Raw genomic sequence first — 20,651 nt, 5'->3', positions numbered from 1 at the left:
GGAAGTTGAGCTTGGGAACGCAATCATTTCCGAATCCGAATCCGTCTTCGGAACTGCTGCCGGGCGCGGGCGGGTTTTCTCGGCTCTTCCCCACAAACGCGGAAGTGCCCCGTTGCATCCCGCCTTTCATATGCCGATTGAAAACAAATCGCAACAGCTCAAAGCTTGAAGCTGTTTTTCACTTTTTTCATCTGTTGGTTGTTTTTCTTTCTCATTTCTCTTTTGATCAACGAAGATTGAGCAGCAGATTAGAATTAAGATGGCCTCACAAACTTCCTGGGTCCCGCTGGACAAAAACGGCGACTTCTCAATCCACAACTTGCCCTTTGGCATCTTTTCTGAGGGCGGCTCGCAGCCCCGCGCCGCCTCACGAATTGGCGATTTCGTCATTGACCTCAAAGCACTCGCCGGCGATGAACAGGCAAAGCAGCAGCTGAGCTCGCTTCGTGACCTGGAAGGAGTTTTCGGACAGACATCCCTAAACGCCTTTGCTGAGCGTGGACGCGCAGTTCACCGTGCTGTTAGAGGTGATCTCCAGCGCATTCTAAGTCAATCTACAGATGTGCCAGCAATTCTCAAGGATAATGAATCGCTCAAGCAAAAGGTCCTGATTCCGGTCGAGAAAGTCAAGATGCACTTGCCGATGCAGATTGGAGACTACACTGACTTCTACGCCGGTTACCATCACGCCTACAAAGTTGGTGTCCTGTTCAGAGGCCCGGACAATGCTCTGCAGCCAAACTACACACACCTACCGGTGGGATACCACGGCCGCTCATCCAGCATCGTCGTGTCTGGAACACCTATCCGCAGACCCCGTGGCCAGATCCTGCCCAACCCAGCGGCGAACCCCAAAGAGCCGATTACAGTTGCCTGCCGTCGATTGGATTTTGAGCTGGAGCTTGGTTGCTTCATTTGCAAGCCCAATGAGATGGGCGAGTCAATCGACATCAACAAGGCCGAGGAGTACATTTTCGGCTTCGTCCTGCTCAATGATTGGAGCGCTCGCGACATCCAGGCGTGGGAATATGTGCCCCTCGGACCGTTCAACGGCAAGAACTTTGGCTCAACTATCAGCCCTTGGGTTGTCGTCGCGGATGCGCTGGAGCCCTTCCGAGCCCAGCCACTGCCGAATGATACCCCTGTTCAGGATTATCTCAAGGAGTCGCAGAAGGAGAGCGTGTTTGACATTCAGCTTGAAGTCGGCCTTACAAGTGAGTGACCTGCTCCCTCCTAGTACAATTTGTTGGCAAATACTAACATGATGCGTGCCACAGCTGCGGACGGCGACCACGTTGATCTGTCCAAGACAAGCGGCCGAAATCTGCTCTGGTCCTTCCCTCAGATGATCACGCACCATACCGTTGGCGGATGCCCTCTCAGGGCCGGAGATTTGTTGGGCTCGGGAACCATTAGCGGCTCAGAGCCTCGGGAACGTGGTAGCTTGCTTGAAATGACCGAGGGTGGCAAGGTTGATGTTCAGCTTGAAAAGGGCGGGGTTCGTCGCTTCATCCAAGATGGTGACAGCCTGAACATGCGAGGATACTGCGAGAAGAACGGAGTGCGGATCGGATTTGGCGACTGTGAGGGCACGATTCTGCCTGCTCACGGGGCGTAAAGTTTGGGAGGGGGAAACAACGGTATAATGAGAAATGTAACCAAAATATCCATTAGATGAAATCGAAAACAGAAGCCAAGAGCTCTTTCGTGTCCCAAGTCTCTTGTTGTTTGAGAGTCGCCTTCGCTAGCTGTCTGCGTGGACGGGCATGGTGCATGTTGCTGGCGGATTTCGTCAAGAGCCGCTTGATAGGAGTTAGGAAGAAAGCTTTGTCATTTGGATAACGTTACCCGTATCCCGTCCTTCATCGCCAAATTCCGTACTCCGCGGGCCCCACGCCTGCAACCCAATCAACCAACCCATATTACGGAATATTGAGCCAGACCAGAAGCGCGCCGTGGGGAACCGGGAATTCCACATGGCTTGGGAACGCCCGCGCTTTGCCTCGCTTTGCCTTGCGTCGCCATTTGGCGCCCTGCCATGCCTCGAGTGTGCCTCGTTCTGCTTCGTACATGCCTGTCGAGGCTGATCAAGGCGTCCCAGTTGCTTGTTACAGGACCTGTCAGTTCAGTTGCATCGACCTCGGCTCCGGCTCGTCTCCACCACGCGACGAGATTGATTGCCCGTAAGCGGCTCAGCTTCCTGGGGGCGGAACAGACGTCGCCTGCAACCCGTACTTCAGCTCTGCCGGCCGTTATCTTGAGTGCGGGAAGCAAAGAAGCACGAAGAGCATCGATTCGATCCCATCTTTCCCCTCGGGTGCCGGGCGCTGAGAGGTCACGTGTGGCGCGGCTTTACTATGCTTGGTGCAGGAGCGTGCCACAAAGTCCGAACGGCCTCTCTATACCTTTTTTTTTTCTACTCCCCTTGTGGCCCTCACATGAAGTGAAGGGAAAAGGGCGACATGGAGCAGATTGAGACGCAGGCATCGGACCTGCGCTACCTGACGGCGCCAGTCGCCGCTTTGAGCGACTCGGCCAGTGTCTCGTACGAGACGCCGCAGCCACGGACACACATGAGCCCAGGTTCCGCCATGTACGGAGACAATTCCGCGCTGCACGACGACGCTTCGCCTGGCGATGGCAATGCGAACAAGAGGAAGTCGGTGGATGAGGCGGGGACTGCGAAACAGACGCGGAGTAAGAGGAATCGGGTGAGTTTATGCAATTGTCGTTGTATTTTTTATGAAGTGGTGCGAGGCGATTGGACGTGAGGTGTTGTAGATGCGTTCCGTCCAATGCATACACGCTGCGCCAAGGAAGAGGGCCGAGGCGCTGGAAGCACAAGGCAATATTTGGCTGCTACTTTCATCACACATCCTGGCATATGGACAAATTATTGAACTGTTTATGCCCGTTTTTGGTTGAATCCCATCAGCTGACGTCGTGGTCCAGTACATTTCTATTGCCTGGTAAGCCCACACCCGGCACTCTATGGCTTTCAGTAATCTATACATATCCTTCTCACCTGCTGGATGCCTATCAAAAGATGCAATGACGGTGGAATATACTGAGCTCTGCTGACATTTGGGGGTCACCCTTCCAGTAACGAGTGCAAGAGGCGCAAGATCAAGTGCAATGGCGAAACGCCTTGCCAACGCTGCGGCAATCTCAACCTAGCGTGTCTCTATGCGCCAAATTGCTGCTCTAACAACTTCAAAGACTCGGAAGAATACAAAAAGATTGCGGCGCAGCTGAGTCGCCTTCAAGAAGAAGTCAGCTGGCTCAACCAGAGCATGCGCAACATGCAAAGCGAGTCTCGATTCGCACCGCCATCTTCTGATCGCATCGTACCTGCTAATAACTCAGTCATCGCACCCTCTCCATCACAGAGCTCGGCATCTGGCCACCGACTAGACTATCCTGGAAGGCAGACGCCATTTCAGGGGCCGACGAGCATGGCCTTTACCCTCGATGTGGCCAAAGAGACAATCAGCAATATGGGGTGGAAGACTACTGAAGAAGCGGATGACAATGAGCCACCACCAAGCAACCACATTTCCTCTTCAGTTTCAGTCCAGATACCCCAGCTGCCAGACCCGCTCTTGGAGTTTGACAAAGATGAGATGGTGCGCCTCTGCCGAGTGCATGAAGACGAGATTGGCATCATGTATCCTGTTCTCAATATCCAAACCGTGATTGCGCATGTCAAGAACATCGCGCTATATCTTAAGAGCCAACGGCCAACTGAGCCCTTGAATGACCTTCAAACTTTGCAATTAAAAGCCATCATGTGTTGTGCTCTTGTTGTAGAAGGGCACGGTCATTGTGAGAAAGCGGTGCGGTTGTATGAGAGCATGGAAAATACTATTAACAGAAAGCTCATGTCGGACGGCCTTGAAGTCTCTGACCTTCCCCTCTTGGCACTTGTTGCCGGTTATCGATTCTTGTCCAATGAAGAAGTGCTTGCCTGGCGTGTCATGGGACAGGTGGTGCGCTTGTGCGTAGAGCTCGGCATTCACCAAAAGAGAGGGCTGATGATGATCCAAAATGAGACTGAGAGGAAGAATGCTCTCAACAGCTTTTGGTCTGCTTACGTTCTTGATCGCCGATGGGCGTTTGGAACGGGCCTGCCGTATGCTATCCAAGACGATGAAATTGACCCGACTTTACCCATGCCTGTGAGTTTGCTGGCTGTGGAAGAAAAAGAAGAATAAGATGGAGCTCGTCAGACTAACGTCAGCTAGGATGAATATCCCTACCTTGTCGCTATGATCACATACTCTCGAATAGGCGCCAAAGTCTGGCGTCAGGTGTCTCATTTTGGTCCCGTTCTTGCCCGAGAACTGGGCCAGGAGGAAATTGAACGACTTGACCAAGAGATCCTGCGGTGGTATGAGAGTGTACCAGAAGAGATCAGAGTGCGTAATTGGGACAAGGAAACCCAAATGACATCAACGCCATCATATAATCTGCAACGGTTGAGGATATGGACATATCTACGTTTCAATCAAGTAAGTCGTAGTGCAATTGTCAAACTTGCCTAAGCCGAACTAATGGCCTCTTAGATAAGAACATGGCTGTATACTCCCGTCCTACATAGTGCCACCAGCATCATGCAGCATCCATTACAAGCGCAGCGTGTTGTTGACTTGGCAAAGGACACCATCCAGTATCTCCACCACCTCAACAGCACTACCAACCTCTACCGAAGAACGCAGGTCTTTTACCACCAATTTCTTGCAGCAGCAATATCTGTCGTCTTCCTTGCCTCTGTGCATGCTCCCGTACGCTTTAGTGCAGTTTGCAGAGAAGAATTCTACATGGCACTCGATTTAGTCAAGGACTTGTCCGTCAAGAGCTGGGTGTCTCAGCGACTGTGGCGAACCATCAAGTCGCTCAAGGACGTGGCACCTCGCTTTGGTCTGAATCCAGATGAAGACCCTCATTCGAGCGCAGCGCTGGGCATGATTGGCCTTGCAAGAGGTCACATGGATACCATGCCCTCTGGCCAGCCTATCTTTCAGCACCCTCCAATGCCTCCTAGGCAGAATACGGAACCATTAGTGAACAACAATAACGGCCAAAAGATACAGAGTGAGATGTCACGCATATTTGAGGGCTACGTGGGCCTCAATGGGGTTCAGTTTGGGAGTAACGGAGAAGAGCAGCATATACCTTCTCACGGCGCTCTATCTTCTCCAGAGACACAGAATGCCATCTTTGCTTCGGCAGATGGGACAGTTTTTCCTCACATGCGTGAGATGTTTTAAGGAGAGATTGATATTCTGTTTTTCTGTCTAGTACAGCGTCTATTGCTTCGGAGCCATGTTTGAGCCATGTGATTGCTCCTTCTTTTTGTAATGATAACTATTCCCCTTTCATTATGATAGGTTTTAGACGTACCATACTCTATGCCATAAAAGTGCACGTTAGAGGTGCATGCTTAACACGACATGCGATCAAAATATATGGTGTTGATTTGCTAAATTAGATACCTGATTTGCGAGAGTTTTCTTAGATTTCGTTTATCTACAGCGCTATGTGGCATAATTAGGCGGTCAGTCACGTCGACGTGGCTCTTTCACTTTCATACAAGTGTACCTTGGATTTAACATTGTGCTTGGATTTTCCATCTAATAAATGCTACGTATACCCACAACATTACCTGAAAAGAGTGAATCATATGCCATGACACGGATTGCTCGCCGATAGATGGCTAAGAGCTAAAGAGGGAGGAAAAGCAGACCGGAGAAAATGCTCAAGAAGCCCGCGGCGCTTTGCCCGCACAAATCGTCGGGCAACGCCAACGAATCCGGGGAGTCAGAAAATGCACCCCTGAGCATGGATTGCTCAAAGCGGAAATTCTCAGCAGAATCGACCACTAGGATGTCTTACTCTGGAGGGTCGGGTCCAGACTGTTCGATTCATGCGTTTTCCCTGGGTTTCCCGCGGCCAGACAGGGTTCAAGGCGGGCGGCTTTCTCCAATTTCTCAACAGCAACGAGGCCATTTGACACGTTGACAGTTGCATGGTTATTGATTATGCAGCAACAATTGAAAAGCATCACCGATGCCGGATGTGGTAGCCAGCGGATCAACATAACGTTTTAGGATCAACGCCTTTACTCGAGACGTCGAGATTCGGTTTCTTGAGCCATTGCCAACGACTGCACAATGCCCGTCGCTTATCCAGAGAAAAGAAAGGGGGAAAGATAACATTCGAGAGCCAGGGAATAAGCCGCTACTGCTATCAGTCCAGGTTGGGCGGCAAATGGCCGTGCAGCATCCATTCACGACAGTTTTTGCGCTCGCTTATCTGCTGCAGCCTGTAGTAATCATCTCATCTTGCCCGGAAAAGATTTTCTTCAACTTCGCCCGGACCATCGAAATACTTTCCCGCGGGAAAGTAGTTGGAGATCTGCTCCACCCGCTATCTAGGACTCAACAACCCGCTGCGGCGCCGCTGCTACTGGCCCGGCGACAAACTTTGGTTGAACAATGCCCGGCCTTTGCAGCCGTCATCGGAAGCCTCTGTCTAGAAGAGGAAACCTGGATGCTCTGTGGCCAGTGATTTGTTGTCAACAGATATGTCACAAAGGCGGAGCAGGTGATGCAACGAGTCTGCAATGCAACACGCCATCATCTGATCTAGTACTTTCTGTCCATGCAGACAACGGACCGACCGGAGGAGCATTGGTCTTATCATTGGTTCTCCAAGAATAGCTTCGGTTGAAGCTTTGGCTGCAGGGGACCCTCCACCAACTGCAGAAGTGTGACAAGGGACCACTGATGGAGGATGCCCAAAGACCCAGGATTTGTTTAGCACGGGCAACTTCTCATTCGTCTCAATGGCCAGACTTTAATTGGAGAGACGTCTCCAAGTATGGATTACTCCATAGACGCTTTCTTACCAGCAATGTAAGTGCTCTATTGCAACCCTGTGATTGACAAGGGTTGATCATTGATAGCTGGGGATTACTGTTCTAGAGTCATTCCCTACTCATTGCGAATGTCCTAAGAAGTGTTTGTTAAGAGATAACGGACTAATTCATCGGTTGTACCGGAATTGGGTCATCTGGCCTGGTAATGAGGAGTTCGACTTGACCATTCTGTTGCGTATTTATACCGCCGTGGCGCTGGTTGATGCTCAACCACTGGGTTAAAATTGCTTCAATCTGCATCGAAAGCAACGAACTGCATCGTTATAGACTACCTGAGGAAGCGAGGTGACACTCTGCATTGAGAAGACGCAAAGAACTTATGGTGATGGATATCATCGTCTAGAAATTGCACAGGGAAGCTACGCAACATTTACCCATTCCTTCACGCGACTCTCATACCATTGACCTGATTTCTCATCGAGACGCCTCCGAAACGCCTACTCAATCAAATCTGCATCATTTTCTCATGCACAAACGGAGTTGTTGGTGGCATTCGAGATCTTGATATCGCATTCGAGCTAAGGCTGTTAGGTTTCCACCTACCTGGTCATTGAGCGGGCCTCGTATTCTAGACTTCCTAGCGTGACCGCCAGGGAAACTTTACATTTTCCCGCGGACAACTACCACCAAGCTGCCTCTTACATACATGCTGCATTATAAGTCTCTGCAAGATATCCACCACTGCTGAAGACCAATCCCGAGCACATTGCCTCTGCTTTGTCAGATTTTTACAGTCGCTCACTCTGACGGACTGATATGCAAGAGAATCAGCAGCAGAGTGGCGGCGGACGGCCCTATAGGTCTCACCTCCGGCCGGCGTGTGTGCCCTGTCGCCGGAGAAAGTCACGATGCCAGACCGCAGGCGATGCTACCGTATGCCTGACGTGTCGTGCTCACGGTACTGAGTGCTACTTTCCCGGAGACTCACAAACATCTGAATCTCCGGAACCTGCTCGTCGCCGTCGCCGTCGAGTGGAAGCTCGGCCGTCACCCGATGCCTCTGGCACAAGCCCCTTGAGGGTTGCACGAGGCGTGGCGCCGTTCCACGGGAATGCAAAGGCCAATACCTCAGCGTCCATAATTGGGACGAGGGGCACGTCCATGGGGCAGCAAAGCTCAATGGCGGTGTCAAACGTGCCGCCAAGGTCTATCACCGGCATGTCGAGGACAGACCAAGGAGAAGAATCAACTCTGGCCTTGGGCTCCGATGATGATCAACATCTCAATCTACACATTGTAGGACCGGCCTCCACCAATGATAGTCAAGTTTTGTCTACGTATCTCTCGGGTATACCCGGAGCTACCCGAAGCACCAGAATGATCATTCCGGAGCCCGCCAGCTGTTCGCGTCCGGTTCTATTCACTGAGGTTCAGAAGAGACCGGTGGGCCTCAAGTTGAATCGTAGTTTCTCAGCAGAAAAGCTGGAGATTATTGAGAAGCTCCTGGAGCCTCATGATGAGGCCGTTATTGACGAGTTCGTCGTCCTTCGTTTTCGCCGGCCGACTCCCACGTAGCTGACTCATTTTCCCTTGTAGATACTTTAGAAAAGTAAACGTGTGTCTACCACTTCTAGATGAAGTCTCATTTCGTCGTCAATACCGGGAAGACAAAACGCGGATTTCGCCAGCGCTGCTGGCATGTCTGTATGCTCATACCATTGTGTACTGGCAAAGCTCCCCCGTCTTGAGTCGGTACAGATGTCCGGAGAGTCGTTTCATCTGGAACCTCGCCAATGAAGCGGTATACTCGGAGCTTCATCTATCACCCGGCATGTCTATCATCAAGGCAATTGTACTCAACATTGGTGGACGCCCTACCACCTCTTTGATAGGTAACGGCGTGCTTCTTGGATCAGCAGTCTCCATGGCACATTCGTTAGGACTAAATCACAACCCTCTTCCATGGCAAATTCCGCTACCGGAAAAGTATTTGCGCATGAAAATTTGGTGGGCGCTATTGGTCCATGATAGATGGTAAGTGTGATCTTTTCAACTTTCAAGTTCCAAGAACCAGAAAGACAGAGAGAGATGAAAAGCTGACTTACATATTCCGAATTGCAGGACAAGCTTGGCACATGGCACGCCGCCTCACATCCAAAAGTCTCAGTATGATGTGCCTCCGCCAACTCTGGAGTATCTTAGTGAAGGCTTACTAGACGGAAATAACCCGCGATCTGAGCTTAGAACCAATATCTTCATCTCGCTAGTAACCCTAAGCGAAGTGCTTGACCGGTTCCTGCAGTACGTGTACTGCGTTGGACGAGATAAACAGACCACCACTGATCTCGAGCATGCATTGCATCGATGGGTTGAGACGTTGGAGGGACCCTGTCGCCGGATTGTTCTGCGAGGATCTCATCTGGATGTTACTGGAGCTGCAAACCTTCGTTTGGCATACTTAACCGCCAAACTGCTCCTGCAGAGGATACAGCTTGAGGCAGAGAAGCAAGGGGACCATGTCAACGAGGAGGGGGTGTTAAATCGATATTCTGGGGCACGCATGACATCTGAGGAGATGTTGATGCTAATTCAAGACTTTCAGCCGGAGCACCTCGGTGACTTCTGGATGTCTGTCAGCTCCTTTTCTTTCCCAGCTGCAGTCAACTTCTTGTTGCGGTGCGCGCTGGAGACTGAGAATTCTCCCGATGGACTGGCCCAAAGCCCCTCGTTCAGGATCGCCCGCGACATAATCACCACACTTCGATCACATCAGGAGCAGTACAAGTGGGATTTGGGCGACATCTGCCTTGCCCAACATGCCGAGATTGTGGAGAAGATCCTGGCGGGCGTGGCGCCAGACGAGCAAGGTGGAAATCATAGCAGCCTGGACCTCCAGGACTTTGACGCCTCGATCCTGGACCACATCTTTCCAAGCGTATGGGATCCGTTGCAAAACGCCTGGTAAATAAAGAATAAAGCCAACGGATAAGTTTCGGTGGGTAAACTGGAGAAATAGGGGTCCCGCAGAATAATACGGAGCTGTCAGTCAGCGCCGGGCAAGTTTATCTCCCGCGGGAAACTTTTGTTGGCCGCGGCAAAGCTAGGAAAGCAAGCAACCACCGCCGCGAAGATACCCACAACGATACGATATCGGAAGTAGACGGGAAAAGCGCAGAGATGAGATTTTTTGTTTTTGTATATAATGCCATAACGTCCTTGGAGGCCGGGTGCAATTGGAGTTCACATCATCAAGCAGTCAAGGCAGCAAACAAACCGCAATAGTTGTCTGACAACACTGTCTTCTTCAACCAACAGGAGCAATCCAGTCTTTGCATATCCATTGATCCCTTGGAAGGTTCAGACAGTTTTCTTATTTTTTTTTTTTTTTTTTTTTACACATATACAAACATTCACAATGGCTCCGGGAGCTCTAGTTGAATCTGAAAGCCCCCTGCTGGCTCCCGTATCGGGAAAACTCGACGTTGCCCCTACACTCTATGCCGGAATCGACGAGAAGCAGCTCCGTGAAAAGTCCAACGCACACTTGGCCTACTACGGCACCAAGTTTCACGATGATGTGATCATTGGGGCTCGTGGAATGTACATTTACACAGCCTCTGGCCACAGAATCCTTGACTGGACTTCAGGCCAGATGTCTTGTCTTTTGGGCCATGGACACCCCGAAATCGTCAAGACTATTCACGACCACGCCATGTATCTTGACCATCTCTTCTCGGGCATGGTTTCTCCCCCTGTTATCAGCCTCGGAGAGCGTCTTTGCAAGGCTCTTCCTGAGGGTTTGGACAAAGCCTTTTTTCTCTCCACCGGCGGCGAGAGCAATGAGGCCGCTATCAAGATGGCAAAGGTTTACACTGGCAAATGGGAAGTTGTCGGCCTCGGAGCTTCCTGGCACGGTATGACTGCCCAAGCTCTGGGAGCTCAATACCACTTCGGTCGTAAGGGTCAAGGCCCAACCATCCCCGGCCAGTTCATGCTTCCCTCACCGAACGCATACCGCTCTGAGTTCCGGAAGCCCGATGGATCTTACGACTGGGAGGCCGAACTCAACTACGGCTGGAAAATGATCGACTTACAATCCACTGGCAACCTCGCTGCCTGCATTGTAGAATGCATTCAAAGCTCCGGAGGCATGCTTGTTCTCCCCCCTGGATACCTCAAGGCCATGAAGAAGCACTGCGAGGCAAGAGGCATGCTCCTCATCGTCGACGAGGCGCAAACCGGAGTTGGACGATGCGGCGACTTCATGGCCATCAACCACGAGGACGTCGTGCCGGATATCCTCACTCTGTCCAAGACTCTAGGCAACGGCCTTCCTCTCAGTGCTGTCATCACCAGCGACGAAATCGACCGCGTCTCCGCCGAGAAGGGCTTCATGTTCTACACCACCCACGTCAACGACCCCCTCCCCGCCGCCGTCGGCGATAAAGTCCTCGAAATCGTCTTCCGCGACAACCTCGTCCAGCACGCGCGGGAGGCAGGCAAAGTCCTCCACGAAGGCCTCCAGAAACTAAAGTCCCGCTACGGCTGCATCGGCGACGTGCGCGGCCGCGGCCTCATGGCCGGCGTCGAGATCGTCGCCAGCAGAGAAACCAAGGAGCCTGCCCTGGAGCTGGCCAAGAGCATCGGCGACACGGCGTATAACCTGGGCGTGTGGGCGAACTTGAGCAGCCATCCTAGCTTTGGGGGCACGTTCCGGATTGCGCCGCCGATTACGGTGACGGCAGAGCAGATTCAGGAGGGCTTGGATATGTTGGAGAAGGCTTTTGCAGAGACGGAGGGGACGATGCCTCTTTATTAAATATTTGACTCTTGATGATTTGCAGGGTATTGGGATTTTGTTTGTTTTGGCATGGTGGGTTTGAAAATGGGCGCAGGTTAATGAGATCATTTGGTGGTTTTACGTGGTTTTACGTTCCAAACTGAAGAATAAAGGGAGAGACAAATGCAGTCTAGAACAATCATAGTGAGAGCGAGATACTTTGAATAACATTTGTTAAAGAACAAACGCGGATAAGGTTCCTCTCAAGGTATATACATAATATCGTCCGTATAAGAGTTTACTCACATCACAGGTCGCAGCGAGAGAGACTTCAAGTATGGCGGTGAGAAGAAAGAAAAAAAGGTATCATTCATAAGCTCATCAACTATCCAGCAAATTTTGCAATTCATCCCGTCTTGCCCAGTCATTTAAATCCATGCTCTGCCATTTGTTTTCGCTCGCTATTTCTCATGCATGGCGCTGAACACAAAAAGAAAAGAAAAAAAGTCGCCCAAGAGATTTTGAAAAAGAGACAAAAATAATATGCCACTCAAAACGCCGGTCCATTGCAGGAAAATGTTTTTTTGGTGAAAAAAAGAAGCCGCCATGCTCGTTCGCTCGCTATGCTGCAACGTCGAGAAACTTTTAAAACTAAAGAATTGTTTGCTCAAAGAGTGTGATCGTGGATTTTGTTAACATTGTGTTGATGAGTCGGAGGTAGGTGGTTGTGGTCCGTGTTAGAATGCCATGTGTAGGAAGTATGTATGTATGTATGCCCTTATGATATCGTGGTTGAATGTTGTCAACTCATCGTGAACGCAGCTTAAGGTGTGGGCTGAGCCGTCTGGAGATGCTGCGTACAGCGACGCCGAGGACCATTAAAACTTCCAATCCGACAATGCCCATCCAGACAGTGTTGAGAAGCTTCTCCTCATAGTCGGAGGAGTAGCCGTTGAAGTAGCCTGAAGACATGGAGTAACCAGACATGCCCCGCGCCATGATGGATATTTTTGTGTGGATCGATTCAAATTTGAGCAAAGTAAGGTGAACAGGCACAGAGTGGTGACTTTAATTGCTTATTCTGTTGAAAAGACCTAGGACAACCTTGTCAGAATGGGCCATGAAAAGAGAAATATAAGGACAACGGAAAACAAGGCTGGTCTGAGAGATATTCGAATCACTGTATGCCCAACTCGAGCCCAACTTCAACATCCCCGCCGCAAAGGTCGGTCACGAGTGGCACACGAGAGTGGCGGCAAACGGCAAATATCGCAAAGGATCGGACAAGACCTTACCGGTTCGTAGAAGCACACCAAGTACAAGCAGATGGGTCACGGCACGGCTGACGATAACAACTATCCTCGCGGCTGCAAGATGTCGATTTTCAGTCCTGCTACAATCGGGACCCACGATCAAAGGCCCAGATGCTGATCATAAAAATGGCCCAAACGCTGATATATGATGCAAAAATCTCCAGATTCTCAAGAGCGGCGGTCGGGGCGCAGAGGTCGAGTCAGTGCTAGTTTGTATGCACTCGAGTGGATTCCTCTCTACGATATGTGCGTCGCGTGAGCCGTAAAAGCTGGCTTCCCGTACCCTGTCCTAGCCTGATCCAGCAGCAACTATTGGTTGGCTACAACGAATGCGTCGAAACAAGGCTTTTCACAGGTGAGCCAGTCTATGATGAGGGAGGTCGAAAAGATGGAAGAGTTGGTCGTGAGGCTGAGACGAAAGAAGGATGCTGAAGCAACCGTGGCAACGTGGCTTTTTGACCGTCTTATGGCGTTGCTGGCCCTCCTGCTTTGTTGGGGGATAAATTTCCTCTTGGCTGTTTGCCTTTACCATATTGACGGGATGCCCTTGTCACCTTTAAAAACACTTTCAGCCCCACGTGCCGCCACCCTCATCTTGCTATGAGATTTGGTGTGTGAGACGGGAGGAAATGAAGCCGTTTTTGCGGCTGCCGAAGGGTGGGGCCGCGTCCCGGGCAAGAGAAACATGTTTCGGCGCCCAGTGTTGCAGCCCTCAGGATGCCCTCGCCACCTTCATCAACATCATTTCCATCCAGAGCTGGTGTTTTTCTTTGTCGTCGTAGGTGCGTAAAGAGGCTGGAAAATCTCGCTGCTAGCTGGGCCATGCAGCTTGCCAAGGGTCCAACTCACGGCCCCCGCCCATTATCCCTGTTGCGCCCTATGGGGTATGTAGCCGCTGAACAAGGGTTGAGGCAGCCGATGAAAATGCGGTGACGCCGATTCATACAAGCATCATCGTTTTGCAGTGGTGGTGAAGATCAGCTGGCGAAGAAGCGCTTTGTTCCTTCTCTTTCCTTCCTTGAGGCGCCATGGATTGAGATGAGACCAGAAGGTCGTTGAATCTGAGAAATGAGCCGCAGTGAGTACGTAACAATGAGCCTTGAAGTAGGTCAAGCATTATAGCCGAGTCGATATTGGCACTAGCCGCAAGCAGGGAGGTGTAACGGCGTTATTGGCAGTGTTGAGAGCAATTTCCTCATCAATGGACGGCTGCAAGACATGTTCCAAATTACCCAGAATATGAACACACCACCTTGCTGGTCGAGGCCCCTTGACATCTAATAGAAACAGCCAAAATCATGCACTCGAGATCGCGGCTCCGATCATGCAGAAACCATAATTTGACTGATTTCGTATTATCCTGCACACTCCTCATTGGTGTTTCGTTGGTTGTCTGATAGTAATCCAAGTGGTTTATGCTCTTAGGCCTCGCTTAGATATCGCCGTAGCCGGCTCCGTATCCAAGACGCTTTACTCGATGCTTGTAATCCGTGCGGAGCTCGAAAGCCATGGGGCGATTAACAATGTGGGACTCGTCTGTAACTTGAATGGTTTGGAGTGACTGATGCTGGCAGATCTAATGATGCATCATGTTCCCTGTAGGACGCAGAGAGAGGCCCATTCTGTAACCTCAGTCCTGGCATCCCTTCTTCGATGTTCTCGGTTGTTAAAGCCATCAGTGTCTGTTTTACCTCCTGGGGAGTTTCATGACCATCTAACATGTTGAAAGGACAGGGCCACTACACACGGAGAGACTTGATGTGCATAAACAGGAGAAGGTTTATCGGTAGTTAGTGCCATGTTTCGAATGTAGTGCCAAAATGATGTATGTATTTGAAGTTTGTCGAATCATCTTCACAACCTTTTGCCACGGGTGACAATGTCCGACTGCTGTCAGGCTGTAGGATTCGTGGTTTTGCTGATGGTCGGATCTGATTTATACCAAAATGCAACGGCGAGAAGGTCTGTACATGATGTGTGTTCACTAAGACGTGGGAGGTGATCGAGGAAAACGTCCTAGAGATTTGATAGTGAGAAGAGACGAATAGCCCATGGTGACTTTTCAGGTAGAGATTTGGTCATTCACGTGAAACTAGCAATTCGCAACTGATTGTTAACATGGCAGGTGGCATGGAGCTTGTTCCTTTCACGCTCAAGGGATGCAATCTCTTGTAGTCTCTACAACAAAGATTCAGGAAATTGGAGAACAAAGCCTCCGTCCATCAATCTGAGCAATCAGAAGCACCAAAGACTGTGGCGCAACTAAGCAACAGCTAGCGCAAGGTCGCCGTCAGACGAGTTTCGTCTTCCCGCCCGGCTAGCTTCTCCGTGGCTTGTCTTGTCTTGTCTTGTCTTGTCCAGGGATGCGACTTGCCCAGACTAGCAGAGATGCTTTGTTCTGTTCTGTAAATGTCCCTGTGATTGGAGGGCCGATATGCTAACACTCTCCAATGAACATATAGACTAGGTACTTGAGATCTACCTTGCCTTACACGGCAGTTTCTCCTGCAGTTCAAGTAGCATTTTGGCTCCCTCGCATCATTTCTTGGCTCTCTCCACTCGCAGCCGGCTTGCATGTGCTGTGAGAACTGCCTTGTGGACCCGTGACTTGAACAAACAAACAAACAAACAAACGAGTGCTAGCTATTGTGAACTTGCTTGTAATACTGTAAAGCAAGACAGTATATGGACGATTCAATACGCTCTTTCACATGCTCAGGGAAACGAAGACGTCATCCATCGAGCCATGCTGAGCCACAGCGATATTGATTGGGGCCTTTTACTCCGTAGCATCAGAAAGAATAGCGACTGCACCGCCACACGTTCGCTTTAGCCTCACCCCCTTCTTCATGATGACGTCGCATATCTGCCCCGCCGACACCCCTCAATCAAGCTCTCCACGAGGTGTTGCGATACTAAATTGCGCGGCTGGTTCCCTCCAGCTAACCTGAAGCCACGATACGTAACCCAAAGCAGGAATTACATAAATCGCCACGTTTCTGCTCTTCCATCACCTTCAAGCGATTTATTCTGTTCCTACTCCTGGAATCCTCGAAGCTCTACGATATAGCTATACTACACTACCAAACCCCTATTCTCACCACCAGCAAAGATGACTACCACTGTTCACGTCGAGAACATTGCCGCCGCGACTGGCGATGCTGAAGTTAAGGACTTCTTTAGCTTCTGGTTCGTCCACCTGCAGCACTGAACTCTGATTTCGCGAGCTTAGGCTAACTGTTTCATAGCGGCAAAATTACCGATATCAAGGTTACCACCGAGGGCGAGACGAAGAAGGCAGAGGTTACCTTTGAGAAGGAGACAGCCATGAAGACAGCGCTTCTCCTGAACAACACACAACTCGGCCCCAACCACATCAAGGTGACGAGCGCCACAGGCGACTCCGAGGACGATGGCTCGCACTTTGCTCGACAGGGCAACAGCAACGATGAGATTACTCAGGAGATGAAGCCCCGCACCCGCATCCTCGCCGAGTACCTCGCTCACGGCTACGTCGTCGGCGACGCAACCATCCAGCGCGCCATTGAGCTGGACCAGAAGCACGGCGTCTCGTCGCGATTCCTCAGCACCCTGCAGGATCTGGACAAGAAGTACCAGGCCACCGACCGCGCCAAGACGGCCGACCAGAGCTACGGCATCTCCCAGCGTGCCAACAACTTCTTCACCGGCCTGAGCAGCTACTTTGAGAAGGCCAGCAACACGCCTACCGGCAAGAAGATTGCGCAGTTCTACCTTGATGGCTCAAGACAGGTGCAGGATATTCACAGCGAGGCCCGGCGGTTGGCTGACTTGAAGACGGAGGAGCACGGTGGCAGCGCTTACAAGGCGGCTGGTTTTGAAAAGGTCTTTGGCAAGGAGAAGAAGGAGGAGAAGCCTGCGGCCGCTGCGCCCGCTGATGCTACTGTTATTCCAGGAACTGCTGCGCCCGCTCCCGCTCCCGGAGTCCTCTCTACTGATGAGAAGACCGCTTAAACGAACGAGAGTCATGGAATTGTTATGGAGTTGTGTTGCAAGTTGTGAAAATTATTAGTAGTCTTTCTTATGATCCATTCAGATGATTTCTTATACGAGTTTTTACGGTTTCAAATCACGGGCAAAGGATAGTATAGTATAGCGATGCAATGATTGATGCTATGAATGACTATTGTACAACATGACGATTTATTCTCCCTAAGCGTTCAACGGAGTGTCTATGATAATTCATTAGTCGCGAACTGCGGAAGACGAGTCGCTCTAATTAGCGCTCACAGTTTCCAGGCTCCCTGGAAAACTTGTGTTTAAGCACATCGTCCATCGGCCCCTTGGGGTTCGATGTGAGACACTGTCACAAGGTTCTGGTTAGAGATAATTTATGCGTGTAAATGAATTGAGTCACTCACGTCAAGCTGGGACTTTGGGTCCTTCTGGCTGGTCTTGCTGATATCTGAGGCCTTGCCGGATCCAGTGTCCCCTATTTGGGCGGCGGATTGGCGCTCGGGAGGAGGAGATTGACGTCCCTCAGGCATGGCGATTTGATGATGCGGTTGATGGAATTGGTGATATAGTTGATGGAATTGGCGATGAAGAAGCTTTTTGGAGCTTTTTGGACAATTTGTAAATAGTGGTGTACTTGAAGAGAAATGTAGAAGCTGAATTGCTTTGGTTTCGCTGTTTAAATGTATTACGCAAAGATGCGGTAGATGGCGTTGACGTCAGAGCCGTCATTGGCGGGCGATTGCATCATGTTGATGTCGCAAACCGATGAGACGGATAAGAGAATACTCACCGTTCTGAGATATGCGAAAATCAAATATGGAGCATTTTAAGATGATTTTCTTATTTCATTGGGCCCTCTTCAAGTTGTTGCCTTAGTATTCTACTTCTAACCGATGTTGTGGTTCCAAGTTATGTTGATAACTGTGCCCACAACTTATACGGAGTATAAAGTCCGCGCATCATGACAATCGTCTAGCAACGCTTCTTCGGCACATACCTATCTACAGTATTACTGGTTGGATAAAATGGGAATCATCTCATGCCAGCCAACTTTAATTGTTATTAATCGAGACAACAAGACGTCATGGGACAATACAGGTGCATGGCGATGCAATATGTGTCTCAGTTGTCGAGGTAAGGAGTCGGTGTTATTAGACAATTTCTCGAACGAAGGCGAGCCCCTGGTTTACAACCCCACAGGTGGGTGTGCTCCTGTGGTCTTATGCTGCATAATATGCGAGGCTGCGATAAGCTTAAGAAAGAATATCGCACATCGCATTGATGAAGGACAATGTCGAGCTGTTGTTCTGTTTGATGAGTACAAGAAAGAGCTAATAGGACAAGGACAGATTGCACAAGGTGCTGAAGCTATCTTTCGATGGATGTCATTGATACTACCTAAAGAGCATGTTAGGTGGTATTAACAGACGAGCCACGTATTAGTTTTCAAAACAGCAACTTTTCCAGCCGCCTACTTTTCCGCGCAGCTTCACACCCAAGGAATAAGGTATTGGTAGAATCAAGCCGCACCGGAGCTAATCATCACCAATGCGACTGGAACAATGGAACGAACCTGGAAACTTTAATAGTGCTCAACTTATGGAGGCGCTGCTTGTCCCCCTCCAGCGTTAATGCATGGAAACCAACACTGAACCTGAACCCCTAAAGGCACCGCCGTTAGTGGGCTGGTCGGGTAACTTTTTAGTGCCCGCGGCCACCACATTTCCACTCACCCCGCACCTAATAGTGCCGCTCCTCCCACCGAAGGGGGTGCCTGGCCCGTATCGACAAATCTGGTGACCTCGGGGAGCACGTCTCTCTTGTCTCAACCTTGCTCGGACGCTTTTCAACGACACACCGCATCTTCAATCTCGTTTGCCCGTCTTGTCTCTGCGCCGATAGAAGCCCTGCCGAACCCGAACAGCCACCGCCATCCGCTGGAACGAGATTAAAAACCGCGTAAAGATCCGGCCAACAGCGGGAGCAAAAAAGGAAGGGATAAGGGAACAAGAGAGATAGAAGAAGAAGAAAAAGGGTGCGCTCCGTTACAAAAGCAAAGATGCCAGATCTAAACTCGGTGCCCCCCTCGCCTCACGTCCTGGCCAGCGGAACACCTTCTCGTCGTCAGTCGGCCAACCTGCAATCCGCATCATCGCCGCCCTCTGCGTCCGTCAACATCCTGCCTTCCAACCAGGCCGCCGTCAACCAGCACGTTCCCTCGCAGGCTCTCCCGTCTCCCGGCTTCCCCCCGCCTCAGTCGCCCATGGGCTCAGCCGATACCGCCGTTGGGTCAGGCCCGGGACCTCTGCGACACCCGAGGCCTCTGACGGCTTCTGAGCTTCACATGCAGCTGGAAAAGGAGCAGGAGGCAGTGGTATGTAACACATGATGGCGATATGATATAGCCATGGCGCAACCATCGACTGACCATCGACAGGTAAATCGTCTGACTCGCGAGCTCTCGATGCTTCGGGCCGCCCACAATGCGTCGGTCGTTTCAAACGCCTCGTCGACGTCGAATGCTACTTCTTCCCACGACCCCATTGTCGAGTCGTCGCTCTTGTCCGGCTCCGGATTCTCGATTCCTACCTCTCGCCGACACCACAGAACCTCGTCTTCTACATCCCAGACTTTCCCCAACTTTGCCTCGTCGTACGAAGCCCGAGCTCGAACATCCCATCCCGCATCACTTTCACGGCAGAATAGCAGCGCTTCTCGCAGAAGCCAGACTGGATCGCCTGCGCCACCTAGTTCCATAGATCCCTCGACCTACTTTCATCAGCAGAGGAACCCTGCAGCTGCTAGCTCCGTCATGATGAGCTCTGTGGTGGCTACTCCCGGTAGCTCCGTTCTGGGTGACCAAATGAGCCCCGGCCTAATGCCCGCGACTTTGCGGTACGAAGAGACAGCCTTTTATCGACAGGAGCTAGATAACGCAAAGAAGGAGAACGAGGCCCTCAAGAGGCGTATCCGAGAACTGGAGAGGCTCGTCCGAGAGAGGCGATCGAGTGATGCGAGCAGGAATAGAAGCGACAGCGCGAGCACAACGGCAAGTGCAAGCGTTGCGCCGGGCGGCGGCGTTAGTATCGCAGGCCCTCGAGAGAGCATCTATGGCCATGGCCGAGATCGCGAACGAGCAAGGCAAAGCACCACAAGCTTGGCTGGCGGAGTAAGCATCGGGGTTCCTGACGAGGAGGTCAAGGTGGGCGAGAGCGCGGCAAGCGGACGACCAGGGAACGACAACCAGGGGTAATCGACTATAAACGACTAGATTATATTGCAAGACGGATGGGTATACTAGGTATGGAAGATTTGGGCTCCGTTGGTACTGAGTGGGAGATACTATTGGCGTTCTGGTGTTTATTAGCGAGACTCTTGCGTTGACTCTCAAAATTGGTTGAGCTTTTTCTTTTGTTTTCTCCTTTTCTCTTTTCCGCTCTACTCAATATTCTGTTTTTATAACACTGGATGCGGCAAAAGACCGATGGCCTTAGCAGATAGCTTCTTTTGGCCCCTTTGCCCTTTCTTTTACAGCACAGACAAGCTAAAATAGTTTGATGCCGAGTTATATCTCGGCTTCACCATTAAGAAATAATGAATTATGAACCAACAATTATAGTATTACCCAGTTCTCATTATATATTATCGAAACAAGTAGCGGATCCATCCTTTGCTAACATCA

At 50.8% G+C, this 20,651-nt stretch overlaps 8 protein-coding genes across 8 annotated transcripts; 6 read left to right on the top strand and 2 right to left on the bottom strand.

Moving 5' to 3' along the window:
• The first annotated feature begins 141 nt into the window (after positions 1 to 141).
• Positions 142 to 1,818, top strand: V8C40DRAFT_251416 (Fumarylacetoacetase). The gene is made up of 2 exons (XM_083217182.1): positions 142 to 1,214; positions 1,278 to 1,818. Exons 1-2 carry the CDS (start codon positions 260 to 262, stop codon positions 1,616 to 1,618), a joined length of 1,296 nt encoding a protein of 431 aa, XP_083071005.1. The 5' UTR covers positions 142 to 259; the 3' UTR covers positions 1,619 to 1,818.
• A 147-nt stretch (positions 1,819 to 1,965) lies between these two features.
• V8C40DRAFT_251411 (uncharacterized protein) lies at positions 1,966 to 5,555 on the top strand. The gene is made up of 5 exons (XM_083217181.1): positions 1,966 to 2,711; positions 2,953 to 2,969; positions 3,104 to 4,178; positions 4,245 to 4,511; positions 4,566 to 5,555. The coding sequence occupies exons 1-5, from the start codon at positions 2,463 to 2,465 to the stop codon at positions 5,268 to 5,270; spliced, it is 2,313 nt and encodes a 770-aa protein (XP_083071004.1). The 5' UTR covers positions 1,966 to 2,462; the 3' UTR covers positions 5,271 to 5,555.
• A 1,967-nt stretch (positions 5,556 to 7,522) lies between these two features.
• Positions 7,523 to 10,124, top strand: V8C40DRAFT_251406 (transcription factor domain-containing protein). Its single transcript, XM_083217180.1, has 3 exons — positions 7,523 to 8,415; positions 8,477 to 8,914; positions 9,002 to 10,124. Exons 1-3 carry the CDS (start codon positions 7,697 to 7,699, stop codon positions 9,843 to 9,845), a joined length of 2,001 nt encoding a protein of 666 aa, XP_083071003.1. The 5' UTR covers positions 7,523 to 7,696; the 3' UTR covers positions 9,846 to 10,124.
• On the top strand, positions 10,113 to 11,876 carry V8C40DRAFT_251405 (pyridoxal phosphate-dependent transferase). Its single transcript, XM_083217179.1, has one exon. The coding sequence runs from the start codon at positions 10,296 to 10,298 to the stop codon at positions 11,697 to 11,699; it is 1,404 nt and encodes a 467-aa protein (XP_083071002.1). The 5' UTR covers positions 10,113 to 10,295; the 3' UTR covers positions 11,700 to 11,876.
• Positions 11,809 to 12,659, bottom strand: V8C40DRAFT_268202 (uncharacterized protein; the record flags this gene model as incomplete). The annotated part of the gene is made up of 2 exons (XM_083219937.1): positions 11,809 to 11,850; positions 12,522 to 12,659. The coding sequence occupies 2 exons, from the start codon at positions 12,657 to 12,659 to the stop codon at positions 11,809 to 11,811; spliced, it is 180 nt and encodes a 59-aa protein (XP_083071001.1).
• A 2,974-nt stretch (positions 12,660 to 15,633) lies between these two features.
• Positions 15,634 to 17,162, top strand: V8C40DRAFT_251401 (uncharacterized protein). Its single transcript, XM_083217178.1, has 2 exons — positions 15,634 to 16,162; positions 16,222 to 17,162. Exons 1-2 carry the CDS (start codon positions 16,086 to 16,088, stop codon positions 16,964 to 16,966), a joined length of 822 nt encoding a protein of 273 aa, XP_083071000.1. The 5' UTR covers positions 15,634 to 16,085; the 3' UTR covers positions 16,967 to 17,162.
• Positions 17,087 to 17,657, bottom strand: V8C40DRAFT_251399 (uncharacterized protein). Its single transcript, XM_083217177.1, has 3 exons — positions 17,374 to 17,657; positions 17,243 to 17,315; positions 17,087 to 17,184 (listed from the first exon to the last, which is right to left on the bottom strand). Exons 1-3 carry the CDS (start codon positions 17,497 to 17,499, stop codon positions 17,165 to 17,167), a joined length of 219 nt encoding a protein of 72 aa, XP_083070999.1. The 5' UTR covers positions 17,500 to 17,657; the 3' UTR covers positions 17,087 to 17,164.
• Positions 17,658 to 18,899: 1,242 nt separating this feature from the next.
• V8C40DRAFT_62213 (uncharacterized protein) lies at positions 18,900 to 20,360 on the top strand. Its single transcript, XM_083223209.1, has 2 exons — positions 18,900 to 19,343; positions 19,407 to 20,360. Exons 1-2 carry the CDS (start codon positions 19,029 to 19,031, stop codon positions 20,220 to 20,222), a joined length of 1,131 nt encoding a protein of 376 aa, XP_083070998.1. The 5' UTR covers positions 18,900 to 19,028; the 3' UTR covers positions 20,223 to 20,360.
• The last annotated feature ends 291 nt before the right edge of the window (positions 20,361 to 20,651 follow it).

The sequence above is a fragment of the Trichoderma camerunense genome (genome assembly GCF_050948025.1).
Source record: "Trichoderma camerunense strain CBS 138272 chromosome Unknown V8C40scaffold_14, whole genome shotgun sequence".
Classification (NCBI taxonomy): Eukaryota; Fungi; Ascomycota; class Sordariomycetes; order Hypocreales; family Hypocreaceae; genus Trichoderma; species Trichoderma camerunense.
This window is presented reverse-complemented; position numbering and strand designations above follow the sequence as displayed.

What these genes read in the sequence shown, in the direction of transcription:
- V8C40DRAFT_251416 (XM_083217182.1), top strand. Translation starts at nt 260, where the DNA reads ATGGCCTCACAAACTTCCTGGGTCCCGCTGGACAAAAACGGCGACTTC. An exon ending in GCTTGAAGTCGGCCTTACAA is followed by an intron (nt 1,215 to 1,277) that starts GTGAGTGACCTG and finishes TGCGTGCCACAG; the next exon opens with CTGCGGACGGCGACCACGTT.
- V8C40DRAFT_251411 (XM_083217181.1), top strand. Translation starts at nt 2,463, where the DNA reads ATGGAGCAGATTGAGACGCAGGCATCGGACCTGCGCTACCTGACGGCG. An exon ending in ACCCGACTTTACCCATGCCT is followed by an intron (nt 4,179 to 4,244) that starts GTGAGTTTGCTG and finishes AACGTCAGCTAG; the next exon opens with GATGAATATCCCTACCTTGT. An exon ending in CATATCTACGTTTCAATCAA is followed by an intron (nt 4,512 to 4,565) that starts GTAAGTCGTAGT and finishes ATGGCCTCTTAG; the next exon opens with ATAAGAACATGGCTGTATAC.
- V8C40DRAFT_251406 (XM_083217180.1), top strand. Translation starts at nt 7,697, where the DNA reads ATGCAAGAGAATCAGCAGCAGAGTGGCGGCGGACGGCCCTATAGGTCT. An exon ending in GATGAGGCCGTTATTGACGA is followed by an intron (nt 8,416 to 8,476) that starts GTTCGTCGTCCT and finishes TTTCCCTTGTAG; the next exon opens with ATACTTTAGAAAAGTAAACG. An exon ending in CTATTGGTCCATGATAGATG is followed by an intron (nt 8,915 to 9,001) that starts GTAAGTGTGATC and finishes TCCGAATTGCAG; the next exon opens with GACAAGCTTGGCACATGGCA.
- V8C40DRAFT_251405 (XM_083217179.1), top strand. Translation starts at nt 10,296, where the DNA reads ATGGCTCCGGGAGCTCTAGTTGAATCTGAAAGCCCCCTGCTGGCTCCC.
- V8C40DRAFT_251401 (XM_083217178.1), top strand. Translation starts at nt 16,086, where the DNA reads ATGACTACCACTGTTCACGTCGAGAACATTGCCGCCGCGACTGGCGAT. An exon ending in AAGGACTTCTTTAGCTTCTG is followed by an intron (nt 16,163 to 16,221) that starts GTTCGTCCACCT and finishes ACTGTTTCATAG; the next exon opens with CGGCAAAATTACCGATATCA.
- V8C40DRAFT_251399 (XM_083217177.1), bottom strand. Translation starts at nt 17,499, where the DNA reads ATGCCTGAGGGACGTCAATCTCCTCCTCCCGAGCGCCAATCCGCCGCC. An exon ending in ACCCAAAGTCCCAGCTTGAC is followed by an intron (nt 17,316 to 17,373) that starts GTGAGTGACTCA and finishes ACCTTGTGACAG; the next exon opens with TGTCTCACATCGAACCCCAA. An exon ending in TTCCAGGGAGCCTGGAAACT is followed by an intron (nt 17,185 to 17,242) that starts GTGAGCGCTAAT and finishes GAATTATCATAG; the next exon opens with ACACTCCGTTGAACGCTTAG.
- V8C40DRAFT_62213 (XM_083223209.1), top strand. Translation starts at nt 19,029, where the DNA reads ATGCCAGATCTAAACTCGGTGCCCCCCTCGCCTCACGTCCTGGCCAGC. An exon ending in AAAAGGAGCAGGAGGCAGTG is followed by an intron (nt 19,344 to 19,406) that starts GTATGTAACACA and finishes GACCATCGACAG; the next exon opens with GTAAATCGTCTGACTCGCGA.